The sequence below is a fragment of the Cylas formicarius genome, unplaced genomic scaffold, assembly GCF_029955315.1.
Source record: "Cylas formicarius isolate icCylForm1 unplaced genomic scaffold, icCylForm1.1 PGA_scaffold_6__28_contigs__length_40554024, whole genome shotgun sequence".
NCBI lineage: Eukaryota > Metazoa > Arthropoda > Insecta > Coleoptera > Brentidae > Cylas > Cylas formicarius.
Window position 1 is genome coordinate 24,321,438 of NW_026844347.1, and position 17,583 is coordinate 24,339,020.

The following is a 17,583-nucleotide window of genomic DNA, read 5'->3' on the forward strand; positions in this document are numbered from 1 at the left end:
TAGTTAAAATTACTAATACATTTTTTAAAAATGATAATTGCATTTCAGGTGTTTATTACGTGTCAAATGGCGTGTCTCACTTTACCGTGAACATAGCTGGCGAACGAAAGAGTGGCCTTCAACTTCGCGGAGACATTTTAATCAAATGCTATCACCGAGACCTGGGCACCGGCAGAGAAACGATTTTTGCCTGCCAATTTCACACGTGCGCGGTCTCCGATCACACCCTCAGCTTTACGAAACAGGAGCTGGATTATGCCTGCAATGGTAAGCGAATTTTAAAACAATAAGGCGGTCATTTCGAATTTAACTATCTATGCAATCTCATGATCAAAGTGCTCCAGTTTTGTTTTTTTGAAAGAAAAGCTTTATATATCTTTAACTTTTTCTGCTTGGGTTTTATTTTAATACGAATTCAATGTTGCCAAAGTTCAACTTTTCTTTGAATGCAGAAGAGGATCTTTCGGTGTTGAAACTTCTAAATTCTATTGTCTCTGTTTGACCTAATGACATATCGTTTGGGACAGTGCGTTATGAAAGTTGATTGCACCCAACTCCGTCACGGATGAACAGCTTAAACCAGTATATAGACGAAACTACTGCCCTGTAAGTGCAGTAGTCTCGTAAATAGTTTATCAGTTTGAAGTTAGCAGCTAAAAGTTGGCGGCCAAAATTACGGAAAAAGCCGAACCACCAGTGGCGGCGGAGATTTCTAAACCAGTTTAGGAAGCAACTGATTCCAATTAAATAGATCTTTCGCGTTCGTTTTTAGAAAAACATTTTTATTGCAATAGGGTGAAATTTAAAAGTTGTCAATATTTTTTTCTACTTCAATAGAAATTTACACACTTTTATTTCTTGATAAAAATGTGTTTCCAAATGTTAGCTTTCGTTTGTAGTAAAAATACTCGCTTGCACTCCTGTATGGCTGTTGCTTAGGGTGAAACTTAAAAGTTGTCAATATTTTTTTCTACTTTAATCTAAATTTACACACTTTCATTTCTTGATGAAAAAGTGCCCACAAAAGTTAGTTTTGGTTTTGCAGTAAAAATATTCCCTTGCAGTCCAGTACGAGAGTTGCTATAGGGTGAAACTAAAAAGTTATAAATATTTTGTAGTGTGTAAATCTCGATTAAAGTAGAAAAAAATATTTACAACTTTTTAGTTTCACCCGTACGAGGCTTCAACCGAATATTTTCTCTGGAAACGTAAGCGAAAGATCTATTTCATTTGAATCAGTTGCTTCCTTAACTGGTTTTGAAAACTCCGCCGCCACTGATTCATCAGCTCTTTCCGTAATTTTGGCTGCCAATTTTTAGCTGCTATGCTCACACTGGTAACTAGTTTTTAGTTTACACTTGATTTTGTTAAAATTTGTTTAGGGTAGTTTTAAACCTTTGCTACGTATTATTTTTTAACATTATTTTTCGAAACGTTTAGGTATACTTCTAAAGTGATGACAAAAGATAAAGTTAGTAAAACGATTAGATATGCTTTTTTACGAGAATTCCATCATCGCCGATTTTAACACTCTCGTATCAACGACATTGCAAGGCTAAACATAGCCTCGGGCGTACGAGCATTTTTTGAAATTTTAAAATAATCGATAACATTTCTGTCTGTAGTGACAGTGCTTGGACGATGCTATTTCAAATTTATGTTTTATTAATGTGGTAAATTGTAAGCGACTAAGACAAAAAACGTCAATATCATTACAAGAGTCATTCAATAATTTCATCAACTGATAGAGAGGACCATTGATCAGAAAATTGGTTCTTAGAGTTACTAGGTGAAATACAGGTGATCCCCTTACAGTCCTTGAAGGCACATGAAAGTTCAGCTGGCTCAGCAACTCGGGGCAATCCACTAATGAATTGCCAAGTTTATATAAAAACTGAAATGAAAGGTACCTCGTCCGATTCAACAGTGACGAAATCTTAGACATTAGTAATAAATCACTTTGTGGCATTTCCTTAGCCTGGTAGAAACCATTTACATGAAAGTGAAGAAATTTCAGAAACTTTCTCACGTGTTCCATTTTAAGTGATGTACTTGCCAAATAGTGGTTGCCACACCGTTGAACCATACTCTTGCTTCGAGCGCAATAATTACAGTATAATAGTCTTAAAGTATGTTCCCTTGCAAAATCTCTAGAATTTCTCAATATGAAACCCATCATTTTGAGTGCACCGCCAAAAGTTACACCCAGGTGTTTAAAATTGTCACATTTTCTTAATAATACGTTTTCCAGATGCTAATTAAAAGTTATAGTATCAGTTTTGTTTGAAAATGTCATTGCGAAACATTTATCTGCATTCAGGGGTAGGTTATTAGAAGCACACCAAGAACCAATAATCTCCAAATCATTTTCAAGAGACACGCAATCCACCACACTATCAGTCATTCTAAACAATTTCACATCATCAGCAAAGTGCAAAATTTGACTATCAATGTTAGCTACTATATCATTAATGAAAAGCAAGAACATCAATTGCGCTAAATTGGTACCCTGACAAATGCTGCTACTGACCATACTGGATTCTGTTATGCATATATGACATTATGAATGTTACAAGATCATCACAAAATCCACACATTAGAGAGCAGTACAGTGCGGTCCACCTCCAAAAGTCTATGTATTGCCCATCCACCCGCCTCCTGTCGTCCAAAGCTTTAACAGTGAATTCTGTAAAGTAAGTCTAATTACTGATGGTGCATTAAAGAAATCATGTTGTTTGTGGCTTATCAAGTGTTTCATCTGGCTGAAAGTACTATCATGCAGCGACATTTCGAAAGCCCTCCCAAAAGGCGATATTATCGATACAAGACTTGGATATATTTGATGCTTTTCCCTCTTTTAGGCCTCTTTCTAGACATCTGCTAGGGCTGAGTTAAAAATAAGAGACATGGGTTGAACCAAAGCATATGTGCAATCTCGCACAACCAAACAAGGAACTTTGTCAGGACCACAAGATACTTTTTTCCTAACCCGTGCTAGTGCTATTGATATAGTGTCATCAATGAAGTGATCAATAGTAATAAATGGGATCTGTTGGGAGGCGTCTAGTATACCCCCTTTGAATATCCCTCCTCAAAAATTTTTATGAGCAGATTTCTATGGATAGTAACACGTGCATCTTGAAGAAGGTGTGGTAAGGTAATTAAAAAAAAATGCAGCCCCACTGAACTACTTATTATTAAAATTCACGTAACCGTTTTTTTTTTTTATGACGCTGAACTTTACGATCAACATCCGGCGATAAAAAAAAAACAAATCTAACGTTATCCGACTCCCACGTATTATAACGTGCGACAAAATATGGCACGTATGCACCTATAAATTATTGTAAACATTATTATTCTTTTGCGATATAAGCTGATAAGCGATATCGATTACAGCTATCAGTAGATACATAGATCACGCGTAATCCGTGAGCGCGAAAATAACGGTTTGCATTCATCGATGAGATCATTTCGTTACCGAAAATTGTGGCCATTTTTCCTTGAATCTATTTATTCTGTGAATGTGCTTTCATTCCCTCTTTAAGGAGTTATTTTTGTATGGCACCAGGTATTTTTTTAAATTTATTTATTGCATTTCAGCGTTTGACAAGGTAAAAGTGAAAAGTGGATTTAAGATTTAAAGCCATCATCCCTTCTTATTATAATAATATAATAATTTTGGAGAGCGCACTCTGCGTTACATTACGGTTACTAAAAAAAGAATCAAACTCCACAGCATGTAAATGTGGCAAATTAATTAAGACTTGAGCATCATTTAAAATTGGTTTCAATTTCAGTTCAGTTTTTTTCGAAAATTGGCCTAGGGAGTATTTTTTAAATAGACATTTATATTGTAGCAAACAGTACGATTAAACATTAATGAAGCTACTCTGGGTAAAGTAGCAAAGTAGCAAAGTTAAATAAAAAAATGTCCTCTCCTTTTTCGACAAATACGTCACCTCCTTGTCAATTTTTTTTTCTATCGACGCACTCTATCTAACCACTAGTAGTTACGTTCATCAGTTTTTTGTCACAATTTGTCACAAATAGTAACATCATTTTAAACGAAACTTAAAATTTCAAATGGCAAATGAAGCGTTTTAGAGCAAATTTCGATTCGAACTCTTCTTTTGTTATTAAATCATCGCCTTGCGAATCGCAAAATCTATATTTTAAAATAATTTGAATGAGAATTTACGTTTTCTGAGTAGTAAACATGAACATCTATAAAAGAATCAAACTTAAAATTAAATGTCGGTCTTTTTTTTAAGTATTTTTTTATATAATTGTAAACTAACCTGTGAAAAGTTTAATTTGGCAACACTGTACAACAACCATACAGTAAATACAGTAAATGACGTCGGTTGGTTGCTTTTAAGAGTTTTTTCCTCTCCAGTGTGGTGCAGAGCAATCACTAATTAAAATGAAATTCGCTCGAAGACAGACAAGGTGTTATTGTAATTGAAAATAATTGTGATATGAAAAATTGACTCTGTATATAATTATTCTACGCAACAACTTCAGAATTCAATATTTTAAAAAACGATTTGTTTAATTTAATTTCAGCCCGGTCAATTCATTACCATCATTATAAGACACTTAATACTTTAAGGTTCAAAATTAAGATTTAATTATTTATTTTAATTAAGCTTTGCGATAAAATTATTGATTTTTGCTTTAAAAAGAGATAAAATTATCTCCATTATCTAAAAGTAATTTATAAAGGAAATAACAATTAGTCCTTTTTTAAAGATTTTTGAAGGTTTATTGTTTTTTAAACGTTATATTGCATAAAACTTTATTAGAAAACTCGAAAATAGGAAAATTTGTTATCAGAGTTATACAAATTTGATAAGCAATCGAATATTTTGGTCTCCAAGTCTTTGGTGTAAGCGTTGATGTTTTGAGCAGATTTGCCATAGAATTAATGCTACTTTAAAAATATCAATATATTAAGTAGCTAATTTTTGAGGTTGTTTTTTGAAATAAATATACACATTAAAAAGGCCACGTTAACTTTAGTTTTAACGAAAATTACCAGGATGTACTTGACCTGGCCTCGTATATCTATTCCGAGAGCTGAACAATACTTTGTGTCACAAAAACGAAAAGAGCTTGTGAAATTTTGTTTATTTCATTTCTTTTTTCGCAATAAAGTAGGGCTCTCCTGAGAAAGCCTCATCTGTTTATATACAGGGTTAAGGTAACTAATTGCCGTATCAAAAATTTTCCAGCCGTACAAAAAAAATGAAAAATGTCTTTACTGTAATTGGGAATTGGAACTGCTGGAATTCCTGCTGCATCGTATTGTTGCTGCCGCGATGCGTACAATGCATCGAGTTTATATTATGAGCAATGTTGCACGAAAGAATGCGACGATTAAAAGGCGCGTTTTGCGAAAACGCTTTTTAATAATGTTATAGTCGACGTGTCTTCCGATAACTAGCACGAATGTGGGCAACACGTACTGAACATAAAAGAAAAAATGAAATGCGCACGAATGTACTCGAACAATTATTTATGTTGACACGTCTGGTAATTCGAGAAAATATTTTTTTGTAAACACATTTATTTCAAATACACGAATTTTCTTTTTTACTTGTCAAATTCTTATTCTTGCAATCCATTCTTCGTCTTTTTTAACTGCTGTACACACATTAAACAACGGATATAACTTAACTATACGCCTTTGTGACTTCCTTGAATATAGGTGTAATAATAAATGGCTTAAACTACAGCTGCTTTAGTGAGCTTTCGCAGATTCTCGAGCAAATATTACGTCTAAAGTGTTATCACTTCCCAGTTTACAATGACAGTGATAGCTTTCAAAAGTTAACATATGTAAATCGCAATTTAAAAGCATAATTTTCCATTGTCATAGATATTATAAATTCATCGCTTCTTCGGTCGGTCAAGTTTAATAAAATTCGCATATATTTTTATACTCACCTAAACGACCTCTTTGTTTGCAAGCTCAATTTTCTGCTATGACTGATCGTTCAAATTGAAAGGAAAATCCAGTACATATGATGGGGATGCATTTTATCCATACATACATTTATCTCGTTTTTACTATATTTCACTTTTCTAAAAATTATAATAATGATTCCTGATATACATTTCTTGAGTACTGTTCGGAGTCCCGATGCGAGGAGCTATTATATATTTTTTTCACGTGGCATAATTCTCTAATGCTGTTTATACGCATTTTCTTCTTGGGATCCCAAGCTTAGATAAAAATGAGGCAGAAACATTTTTTTCATTTCTTGACAAGCAATCCTTAAGAAGTGCATCCGATCGAGTCCAAGTAGCTCAACAGGGATCTTATAATAATAGTCTTCATTAACTCAAAAAAAAAATTTTTTTTATGCGTATGGCTTTATAAAAATAATTTTGTTTGCAGTTTATTCTCAGTCCTAGTAAACTTGTAAAAAGCGGTTTGTGTGAATAAGCCTGCATGTAATGACGCTTGAACTACCTAAATAAAATACTTCAATTGTTTCAGATCCCCGATTTCCCGTTGACGGAGCAGTCGAGCTCCATTTTTCTCCCGGTTGTGACGCGAGACACCCAGTGCCGGCCCCAACACCCGCAGTCCCATTTACCCTGTCGAATGACCCCATAGTGAGAGCCGACACACCTTTCACCTTGGATGAATTCGACGAAGAAGATTCCGATTCAGGTACAACTTTTCTTTTAACAAATGTACCACAGCAAAACCAAAAATTATTTGTCGATAATTTCGTTCTAACGTTTACCATCACGATTAATTAATCCTCGCAATTTTATGACAGTAATTACTCTGTTACATAAGATCGCATCAGCGTTAATTTTTGTTGTAGCCTACTTCTAATATTTTTTTGATCCTATTGACAGGCCACGATCAAGCAAACGTCATTTTAAAAGGAAAACGATATTTTTTTAAAGAAAATGCTGAATAAACCAGCTATAAAAATAATGTGCCGTTTTTAAATGACTAGTAGAAAAGTAGAGGCGCGACGGCAAATGTACATGAAATATGTTTGTTTTCCGTTTTCAGACAAAAATTAGAAAGCAACTGCTGACATTAACTTATACAGCAAGATCACTTATAGATCAGTATAGTTTTCCACGTGTTATATTTGCTTGCAATCTATATACAGATCAAATAAAAGATTTAACGTAAAAATTAAACATAACCTATTCAATTCAAATGTGATATGCTTACGAAATGAATTGAAATTGAATTTATTAATATTCATATATTAATATTTATTAATATTTTTCCTTAAAGAATCATTACTTTCTCTCCAAAAATAACCTCTAGTTCATCTAAATACCTTGACAGGATCATTTTCAAGTTTCTACTTCCGAGGGGTTTCGCGAAAAACTTGACAACGGGCAAGAGTTCTACTTTAATCCAAATATAACAAAAATTAGTGCTTTTCCAGAAACGAAAAAATTGTGCAAGGGTGATTACAAAACCAGCCAGCTTATTATTTTCGTCACCACGCACCTACAACGGTTTTACAAACGAACAGTAATAAGCCGCTTCTAAAAATATAGTTTCGCTATGAACCAAACGAATTCGAACGGAAAGACTGCTGGCTTTATTTCTGGGTTATATTTCATCGTACTATTTCAGTGTACGAACGGCAAGTCGATGGAGTAGATCTAGTGATTGTGAAGTAATTCACTAAGGTATCAATCAGTCTTCGTCGGTAGTGCAGTTTTATTTTTAGGTGTTGGTGGTGAGTAAATTATCTCCCGGGTCTATTTTTTTAACTAAAAACTGAAACATCACTGAATAGGTCTTCGCCTGAAAAACAAAAATATGCAGATGAGATACAAAAAAGTCAGAGTAACTATAATGTTAGAAACTGGTCTTGAATGGCTTCGCCAGTTGGACTTTTGACTTGGCTGTCTATCGAATTCGTAATTAGACAGCAGAAAAGTACACAAGTTTTTAAAATCCTAAAATACAATTGAATGAGACATTTCAATAATGTTTGGCATTTATATTTCAGACAACTGTACCAATTTTGTGTTGTTTTCAATACTTTTCACAATTTTTTGAAAGACTTATATTGCTTATGTCAGATAATTTTGGAACAATGTTTATTTCCTAAGTGGTTTTGAACATTTTGAGATATTTTTAATTTCGGAATAGCATTTTTTTTTGCGATATAAATTGGGTGGTAATTTTAATTGTTTATTGTAATACAATATCAGTTATCTACACAGGCACTAACGTAACAAAATAAAGAGTTTTGGGAACAAAGTTATTAAATTAAGCTTTGTGAAAATATTGTTACCAGCGATGCGATAGAGGTTGTTAGCCTCCTTTAAATCGAAAATGCCCATTTTATCTACCCCTGAGAAAAGGTTCTTGGAGTACTGGGTGCCGGAAAATTTTGGGACAGAGTTGGTGATTCTAGAGCCCTTGCTGAGATACTGCGGTCAATCCGGAGATTTGATATGATTTCTCGATCGCATCGAAATGAGTTTTTAATTTTGGGACAGTTTCTTTAATAGTTATAAATAAATATTAATAGAAATAAATTTCGAACATGAGTCAGCTAATAACTAGTAAACTTAGAAAAACGTAGTAACTTATAATTTTTAAAAATAGTTCAGAGCATAAATAGTTCAACAGAAGACTCCTTGAAGTTCGAACTTACTTGCAAACCCTGCTACGAAAAAGATGACCCGATTTTTTTCGCAGCATTCATCTCGAAGAGATAGTTTCGACCAGAGGGCATCGTCCATTACGGCGTTATTAATCTAACCGTATCAACTTTTAAAGTGTTATAAATGCACCGTAAAAGGCAACGAATAACTGACAGCGTTTGCTTAATGGCGTAGACGGATGTTTAACGAAAGTAAACACGAATCGGCGCCCCGGGCCACGCCATTTCTGTAAATGGAATCGAGAAAATTGACATCTGTTATTAGTTTGCATCAGATTATTAGTAGTTGTTTCTGCTTTGGTAACCGCATCTGATCCTCTTACTCGTCGACAGTCTGCCGACAAAGCTTCAGCTACGGTTCTTACCACGTATGACATGTATTACAATCACAGTAACATACTACATAAGTATACATATGTGATCCTAATGAATTGAATGTCGTGAAAATGCGCGGTACTAAGATTGAACTCCACCTCAATCCGAATTAGATTCGGAAGAAATCATCAATACTTATCTATTTTTCCCTATGCGTTTTTCTCCTACATTAAATCTTTTCATTTTTTCATTTTCAACGTGAGTATAGACGCAAGTTTATTTGCTGATCACATATGTGCCACTAACAGAAAAAAAAAAATAATTTTATTTATTTAATTTTAAACATAAAATCCGTTTCATAGCAATGCCTCGGAAACTTATACCGCTGCATACGTTCCCCAGACGAGAACTAGCTCACACAAAACTAACGCGAAAACGATACAGCAATAACAAATATAGTCTCTTACGACTAAAAATATCTTGACAATTTTATTCCAAATGGATAATACCATGGACTGATGTGTCGCAACACCGACGGTACGGGTGGTATTCCACGAATTTCTCATTAGGGCTATCGCACACAGGTATCATTCCGTATCAGTGGCAGTAGTGATCGTTGTTTAAGAAGCACATTTTCGAAAGTGTGTGTAAGCAAAGTGAGTACGCCAATTCAGTGTTTTGTTTTACTTGGTATACTTATTTCTTGGGTTTTATGACCCAATGAAAACCACCAAAACTAAACCAAACTAACCAAAACTAACCCAATGAAAACGGTGTACTCTGAGTATGCAACTAACTATACATGTAGGGAATCTATTTACTTTTGGTTGCCCCCTTTGGTCTCTTTTTTTTAGGGTTCGTATGAGTCACATTAAATTTTCTGCCGGCAGCCTAAAAAATGAAGTAAGATAAAAATTATTTGGAAACAAATGTGTGAGATGAAAGTTGCCTAAGGATATTAATTAATTGGACAAATAAAAAAAAATAACGATTTAAGCAACCTTTTAACTTTACAAGGTATCAGGAATTTAAGGATTGCTTGATTTCTAAAACCTAAAATAATATTAGATATATTAACCAAGCAAAAGTTGTTTCACCGGTCATGAGACATACTTTACTTTTTCAATTCAATCGTATAACTTTGGCGTATTTTTTATATTGCTACGATGTCAAACATATTACTACTATATACTTACTATTATACGCTAAGTTAATTGAAATATACAATACTTTAATAGGTATCCCTATATAGCAGTTTCATTAGTTGTATAACCCTATTAATTTCGCGGTCTAGCATTAAATATCTAATTGGCCCTACGTGGATATCGCGTATCCTCAAGTTTTTACGCACGATTGTCTGGCGAGCCTGTCAAGGTCTACCGGTATTAATATGAACCAAGTATCGACAACGTCAGCTGTGGTGGGCGAACGAGTCCGTTTATTATTATTATTATTATTATTATTACCTTTTGCACGTGCTCTTCCGAAACGCGATAGATTGCGGCGAGTTATGTTTGTTTTACCGGAAACGGTCTATATAGAGTGTTAAAATTCGTTGCAAAAGTATCAGAGGAGTTGTCTGATCAAAATATATTTTTCCCATAAACATATAAGAAGCACCTATTCCCAACTAAAGCCATTGTAACTTCTCTGACGTCCGTTTAATTGCCCCATCTTGTTTTTGCTTGCTAGCACATTGCTTGTCAGTTAAATATAGCTGTGAAATGATTACGTTTTAAAATGTATGTTTATAGGAAAAAATGGCTTAAATTCAATTCAAATTAAACACTTAAATATCTCATATTTAAACGGGTTGCCCGTTTATTGAATAATTATATTGTCATGTATACAAGATGTTTGTATTTTTGTAAGAACTTATTGTCAACAGAATACGCTCTATATTAAAACATTTTTTATTTTGATCTGATTGATAGGTCAATATCCCTATCTTACAGTTTCTGACATATTTTGAATGTTACGCCATAAGTGACGTTTGCAGGTCTACTGCCCGATTTCTGCGCCTGAAAGCCTTTTAATTGTTATACTTTTTACAAAACTTCTGGATTTCTCCTTCGTCGGTTTTTGTTGTTATTGAAAAGTTTAATAAAAAATTCGTTAATTTTTATTTCAAATAGAAACTCATTTTTATAATTTTATCGTATTCGTTCGTTATTGTTATTTATAACGAATCAAATGTGTGCAGATCGCGCAGTTAAAAAAGAAGAAAAAGCGCAGTTTAGTCTGTGAAATTTAGGAACATGTGCAGATCATTTCCTGTTCTACGAAAATATCATAGCCGCCCGGGACGCATCAATTTTTAACGTCCTTACGGTCACTACATCATCCAATATGGTACGATATTAATATTCATATAATCATAGTAACTGTTCAAATATTTCAACAACTCCATAGGCAAAAAAGTCTTGCATCGCGCCACATTTTTAATGGCAATAAACGCGATATCCATTCTATGCAAATTAGTTGTGACCTATATCTCGGCTTATATGACGTGTAGTATTTTGGGAAATTATTTTAATATTCCGTAACCACTCAAGCTTTTAATTTTGAATTTGTTTAGGGGAATATTTAATATTAATTAATTAATTAGTTAAATGTTAAAAAGTTCATAGATGAAACAAAAATTGGTCATCGATATGCTCATAAAAATAGAAGACAAAATAAAAAGAAACTATAAGGTTAGGTCTTCGAATTAAATGTCAAAATTTAGCTACGTTGTAATTTGCGTATTTTCATTTACACACCCAAATTTTTTCACCATGACTTTTTGTGATTTCATAATTTGTAAAACCGAAAGCATTCTTAAAATAGTTAGAAAGAAAAAATACTTACATTTACTAGCATTTCAGTTCTATAGAAAACACCGGAAGTTTACTTTTTGACATTTTGACGTTATCTCTAGCAAATTGCAATAAACGCGATGTTTTATTTCAATTGCAACACGTCCAGTCTATTACAAACAATTAGCAAGCAAATAAAATGTCAAGCGTTCGATAAAAAGGCACCGCGTATACTTAAAAGCGATAAATTACTCTAATCCTATCTTCGGGGCTGAATAATCATTTAAAATTCAGTTCTAATAGCGCTAAACTATTTGACATTTTAAATAGCCTGTAGACTAACAGCGGAAATTATACAATAGTAACGTGCATTGTAATCTTATATGAATTATCTTGTAGTCCGTAAATATATACGGATAGTTAACGATCACAGGAGAATTATTTAAATTCTTAAAACTACTTAACGTTTTGATTTGATTTTTCCTGCAAAAATATCGCCTTTAAGCGTGTTGTTCTCGTCTGCCACAACTGAATTGTATTTCTAAGTACTTTTCTTAATACCCATTATTTGTACAAAGTAATTGAACTGATGAAGTTCACATTTATCAAGAAAGTCATTCGAATGCTTTGAATTCGTGTGAGCCATAAAAAACATTTAAAGCGTTGAAATAAAAATTTGTTGCAGACGAAGCAAATCACACATTTGGGCCTTTAGACGGTAGCATCTACGCGACCATCACCAAGAAGCCCGAGCTCTCTCCTGGGGCTGTTTCTAGTCCATTGGCGGTGTCGATGGACAGTGGCATCTCCTCAGCAGGTACATTTAATTTAATTTAATATATGAGAAGAACGTTGTAGGCAGTTTTTGACTTCAAAAAAAGATATAGCGTGAAGTGTTACCAGGGCAATATGATTCAGGTTTTTTAATGATTACAAGTACAATGAAAAATCACAAATATCACTTCAAATTTCCAAGCTCTAATTTTCCCTGAATAATAATAAAATATTTCAAAAATGGAAGTATATAGGATATAATATACAGTTTCAGTTTAGCTCTGAAGAAGCCAACAGAATGATTGCTGAAAAGTCAGCAAGTTGCATTTATAATCAATGTAAAAGTTTCTTTGGAAAATATAAAAAGTCGGATTTCGAATTTATTAATGGAAATTTGTAGATTATAAGAAATAAAGTTAAAAATTGTCAGAAAAAAATATTTAAAAATTGCCTTTTTTTTAATATGTTAGAAATTATTCTAAATTTTGTTTTAAGGCTTCAAAGATGAAATTTGAAAAAAAAAATACACTTATTTTATAAAAAAGAGGTCAAAAGTCTATATATATAAAAATTGCTTTTTTATTTCAAGTGGTAGTTTATGCGGCTAATCTACCGAAGACAAATTACATAAATAATTAAAGTATTATATTTAATGTGCAATATTAACATTTTTAGGTCGAATTGAGGTACAGAACACACTTTCTTAACTTTGCTCTAAAAAAAAATTAATTATAAAATTAATAAATCGGTTTTTTTTTTTGAAGGCTTTGATTGCTTTACGAAGTTCCAGTACATATTCGTATCGTGTTTTGTGTTATTTTATTTTCCATAAAACGACAATAAAAAAGTCCAAAATTGGGAAAACATGCCAGCCACAAAAACTTATTAAGTAATCATAATCGGTTAAAGAGTGTACCCAGTGATTGTTTTTTTTTTTTTAATTTTATATAAACTAACTAAACTAACCAAAACTAACCGAAACACCTTTTTCAATAAAGATAATATTTAGAACGATATATTTTTGACCTGACCTCGTATAATTATTCTGCGGGACTGAATTTTACGATAAAAATTATATAAAAGGTAATCACTGCCTATTCAAGAAATTATTTCCATATCTTAAAAACGAAAACCTCTGGGGAAGTTCAGATCATGAAAAATAATGTGTTTCACAAAAAAGTGGCAGACTATTGCGAAAACCGCATCTTTCAAAATAGTGTAAAAGTGCACGAAATCGTCCATATTTTTGGATCTCGTGTGAACCCAAATACATTTCACACCTGTACTCCGTACACCGTGTATAATAAGAGCTTCTTACAATTGGCCAGGGACATTTCCGAACACCTTGTTTGTATATTCCCTTTTAAACCGACCGTATTATACATACGATCGCTTTCCCATAGCATGGCCATATTTGCAGGGCACCAGCATCAGAACGCCAATACGAACGCCTCCGGTAGTCCCCCGCCGTCGACCGCCCAATCGTCCCCCCTCACGCCCGAAGACCAGCACCGCGAACTCGACGAACTGCTATCCGATATGATGCTGACGGTCCAGAGCATTCCCGATTTGAAACCGACAGAATCGCGTCACGGTTACGATAGAGATAATGCGCGTTACGAGCATCGGGACAACTACAAGGAACGGTACGAAGACCCAGATAGTATACCATACCACGCGAGGGAAGATAGTACGCCATTCAGTTACGGAATAAACGCCGACATGATCGGGGAGTCCAGGAAGTTGTCAAGTCCGAGCCTCGTACGGAAGGCTAGCGTCAATAAAAGTTCCGGTGACGTACTTGCTAAGGTGAGCTTTTATTTTTTGTTTGCGCTTCCTACAAGAGTGTGTTGACGGCATTAATATCCATTCTAAACGTAATTAGAATAAAAAGTTTACCATTTGCATTGGACAACATAGAAATCATTGGGGCTGATATCAGATTATCTTTTTGCATCGTGAATTATTTCACTTCTTTATTATTTGGTTTTAATGTTATTTTTATATAGATTTTTAAATTAACAAACACGTGCATTTTTTTTTCTTCAAAGAAACTTCCACAGGCAATTGTAAAACTTTTTATAAAACTTCTGGATCCCTCCTGCGTCGGTTTTTGCTGAGTCGAACTTGCTAACGTTTCGCCAATCATCACAGTTTAAGTCAAGCTAACAGGACGATGGGCGAAACATTAGCAAATTCGAAGTTTTGTAAAAAGTAAATGTGCATTCTTTAATAGACATTTTAATAAACTTTTTTTGTATATTTATTTTTGCATAACAAAATTAAGACTAGAACAAATGGTACATGAATTATAATAATTCCAAAAAATGGTAGTAACTAATAACTGATAAAAATATAATAATTATAATAATTCCAAAAAATGGTAGTAACTAATAACTGATAAGAATTTAATTGTGTTATGTGAAACACTAAATAGACTTTCTGAAAAATTAATAGAATTAATTTAGTATTAAATTTAGTTTTGGGGTAGTATTATTATTTTAACGATGGACAGGGTGGCCCATTTAAGAGGGATCTATACATTATCTCGAAACATACGGGGGTTACAAAAAAAAATTAAATACAAAAATTGTTTCTATTAAAATGACTTTTATTTCCCTAATGGTCACTTTTTAATACACAGGGCGGTAAAACCTACATTTTATTGCATTTTTGAATAGTCTGTTCAAAGATAAATACCGATATATATGAGTATGGGTCTGTAATGCACCGTTTCGAACTTATTAGCGATCATCTTCAAAATTCCGGTTATGTTTAAACCAGCATTGTTGGGTTGCATATTGACTTTTTAAACTTTTTTCCATCTACTATTTTTACGAAAATAATGCTTTTGTTTAGGTAGTGATCAAATTGTGTTACCACTTTTCGCAAAATTATACTTTTCTCAATTTTCTTAAAAGAGACACTCTGTATATTATTGGATTTTCGAATAGCCACTGTAATAGCAATTTCAATTATATAACATAGTACGGGTCTCTGACTTACCGTTTTGGCTTAATTGGCAATTATTTTCCAATAATACATAAATTCTTTTACATTCATAATTTAAGAATCTTGTAAATAATATCCTTAAATGAAAAAAAAAATATTCAAATTCTTAATAATATAGACCACATGTCTTTAAAAATATATAGAAACCTACCTGTTTACTGTTTTACTGATTTTTTGACAAGTGTACTATAATGTTTTAAGCGTATTTTTTCGGACTTCCATTTTCTATTTATTTTATTAAGTTCCATTTTTGTGAGTCTATTTTGTATAAAGTATATGAAGAAGAAAAAAGTTTACCTATTAGAATGTTACATCACCAATAACAAAAGTCCGGCTCGTGCTCTCAGACAATATAGAGCCAAATTTCCCCATGCATGTACATATAAACTTGATCCTTTGTAGCACTTTGTAGCACTAGCACTTTCCTACTTTTGTAACTGCAATAATTCAAATCGTTAGTAACAATGATGCTATATACAAAAATTAATGAAATAGTCGGTCATTCAGTCTCTAATTAAATTCATACGATCTTTTCCGTGAAATAGTTTTCATTTAAAATAAATGCAAATTCCGTTTTCTACTGAACAGTGAACGTAGTCTGCATTTGACAGATTTAGGGTATGAAAATTGTCATAAATTAAGTTTTAGTTATTAAGCTTTGGATAGACAGTTATGCAAATGTTCTATTCTAGATCGATATGACCCAATTTATGCCTTTGTCTTATTGTGTTGTCTAGACATTTAGTCCGCTAAGGACACTAATTATAGTTGCGTTTAATGTTTTATTTAAAGCGGTTTTACGTAGAAAAATAACTTGATCCGGCTTTCATTGTTCCCGCTAACTACACCACATGCCAAGGTTTACATCTGATTCACCGATTCAAACCATGTCACTTTTCTTCGTACGGACATTATAAGAAAATGTTTATTCATTCCTACTCGGATTTGGTATTCGACGACAGATCATGTATTTACCGTATCGGCAGTTTTCCATTTTCAGTAGCTACTGTTGAGAAAGAAGACATCTATTTACTACGAATTTTATAATTATCCCAGCAGGATATCTTTTTCAGAACAGTTTATGGTTTCCCACCGCTAAACTATTTACCTATATGTAGAAAAATAATGCGAGTGTGGTGTCTATGTTCTGGGAGTTGATGTTTATATCAAAAGATTTATTTGAGGCCATTTTATTACCATTGTATCAACTATCAAGCCTACTAGTTCGGAAGTAATTTTTTAGTACTACTTGGTGCTAGGATTAGATACAAGTACCATATTTTTTATTATTTATTAGGAAAGAAAAAGGTGACTACTTTAAATACATTCTGTAGGAAGAGACGAACGAGAACTAAAATGTTTTTTTTTACTATAAAAACAAGTGACACAATTATGAAATCTTAATAAGAATGTTATTATTTTTGTAATGACTCACCACAGAAAAATGTATTTTTTGAAATCTCGAAATGCTCTATTTCTAGCATGGAATAGGAGAAGAGAAACAAGAATATACGAGACAGACGTATAACATGAATATCAAAGTCAAAATTATTCAGTGATCCATGCGTATATCAGATGGATCTTGATTAACTAATCTGACAAGTATGTTCAACAGACTTGTAATTGGTTTAAGAAGATGCACAACTACAATTGCTTCGTCCAATTCTATTGTTATACTATCGGGCGGTACCTTTTGCGCGTGGCATCAAATGCAATTTAGAACTAAACAATGTAGAAAAACAAACAATTATTGCTACGCCCATCTTTATTTCGTTGCGTATCGCCATATAACTACCGGTGTAAGCCAGCAACAAATAAATAAATGGTCTGCCCACACCGTATCAAAGAAAATGTCCAAGGTCGAAAATTGCATAGTTGACTTTATTTCGACCATTCGCCATATGGCCAACTCGGACAGCTAAAAATATAGATTTTTTTTTGTTAAGACTGGTTTTGTCAATGGTAAATTTTATGTATCGGAAACACGGGACCAGTTGAGTACTTATCGAGAC

General features: G+C 33.2%; 1 protein-coding gene across 7 annotated transcripts in view; it reads left to right on the top strand.

Annotated features, from left to right (window-relative positions):
* Positions 1-17,583, top strand: part of LOC132702969 (tensin-1-like) — a 53,739-nt gene that overhangs the window by 20,222 nt on the left and 15,934 nt on the right. For all 7 annotated transcript variants that reach the window (XM_060671914.1, XM_060671912.1, XM_060671909.1 and 4 more), the window contains exons 7-10: positions 49-267; positions 6,509-6,685; positions 12,471-12,602; positions 13,980-14,368. In XM_060671914.1, coding sequence (XP_060527897.1) covers positions 49-267; positions 6,509-6,685; positions 12,471-12,602; positions 13,980-14,368 — 917 coding nt within the window. The remainder of the gene's footprint in view (positions 1-48; positions 268-6,508; positions 6,686-12,470; positions 12,603-13,979; positions 14,369-17,583) is intronic.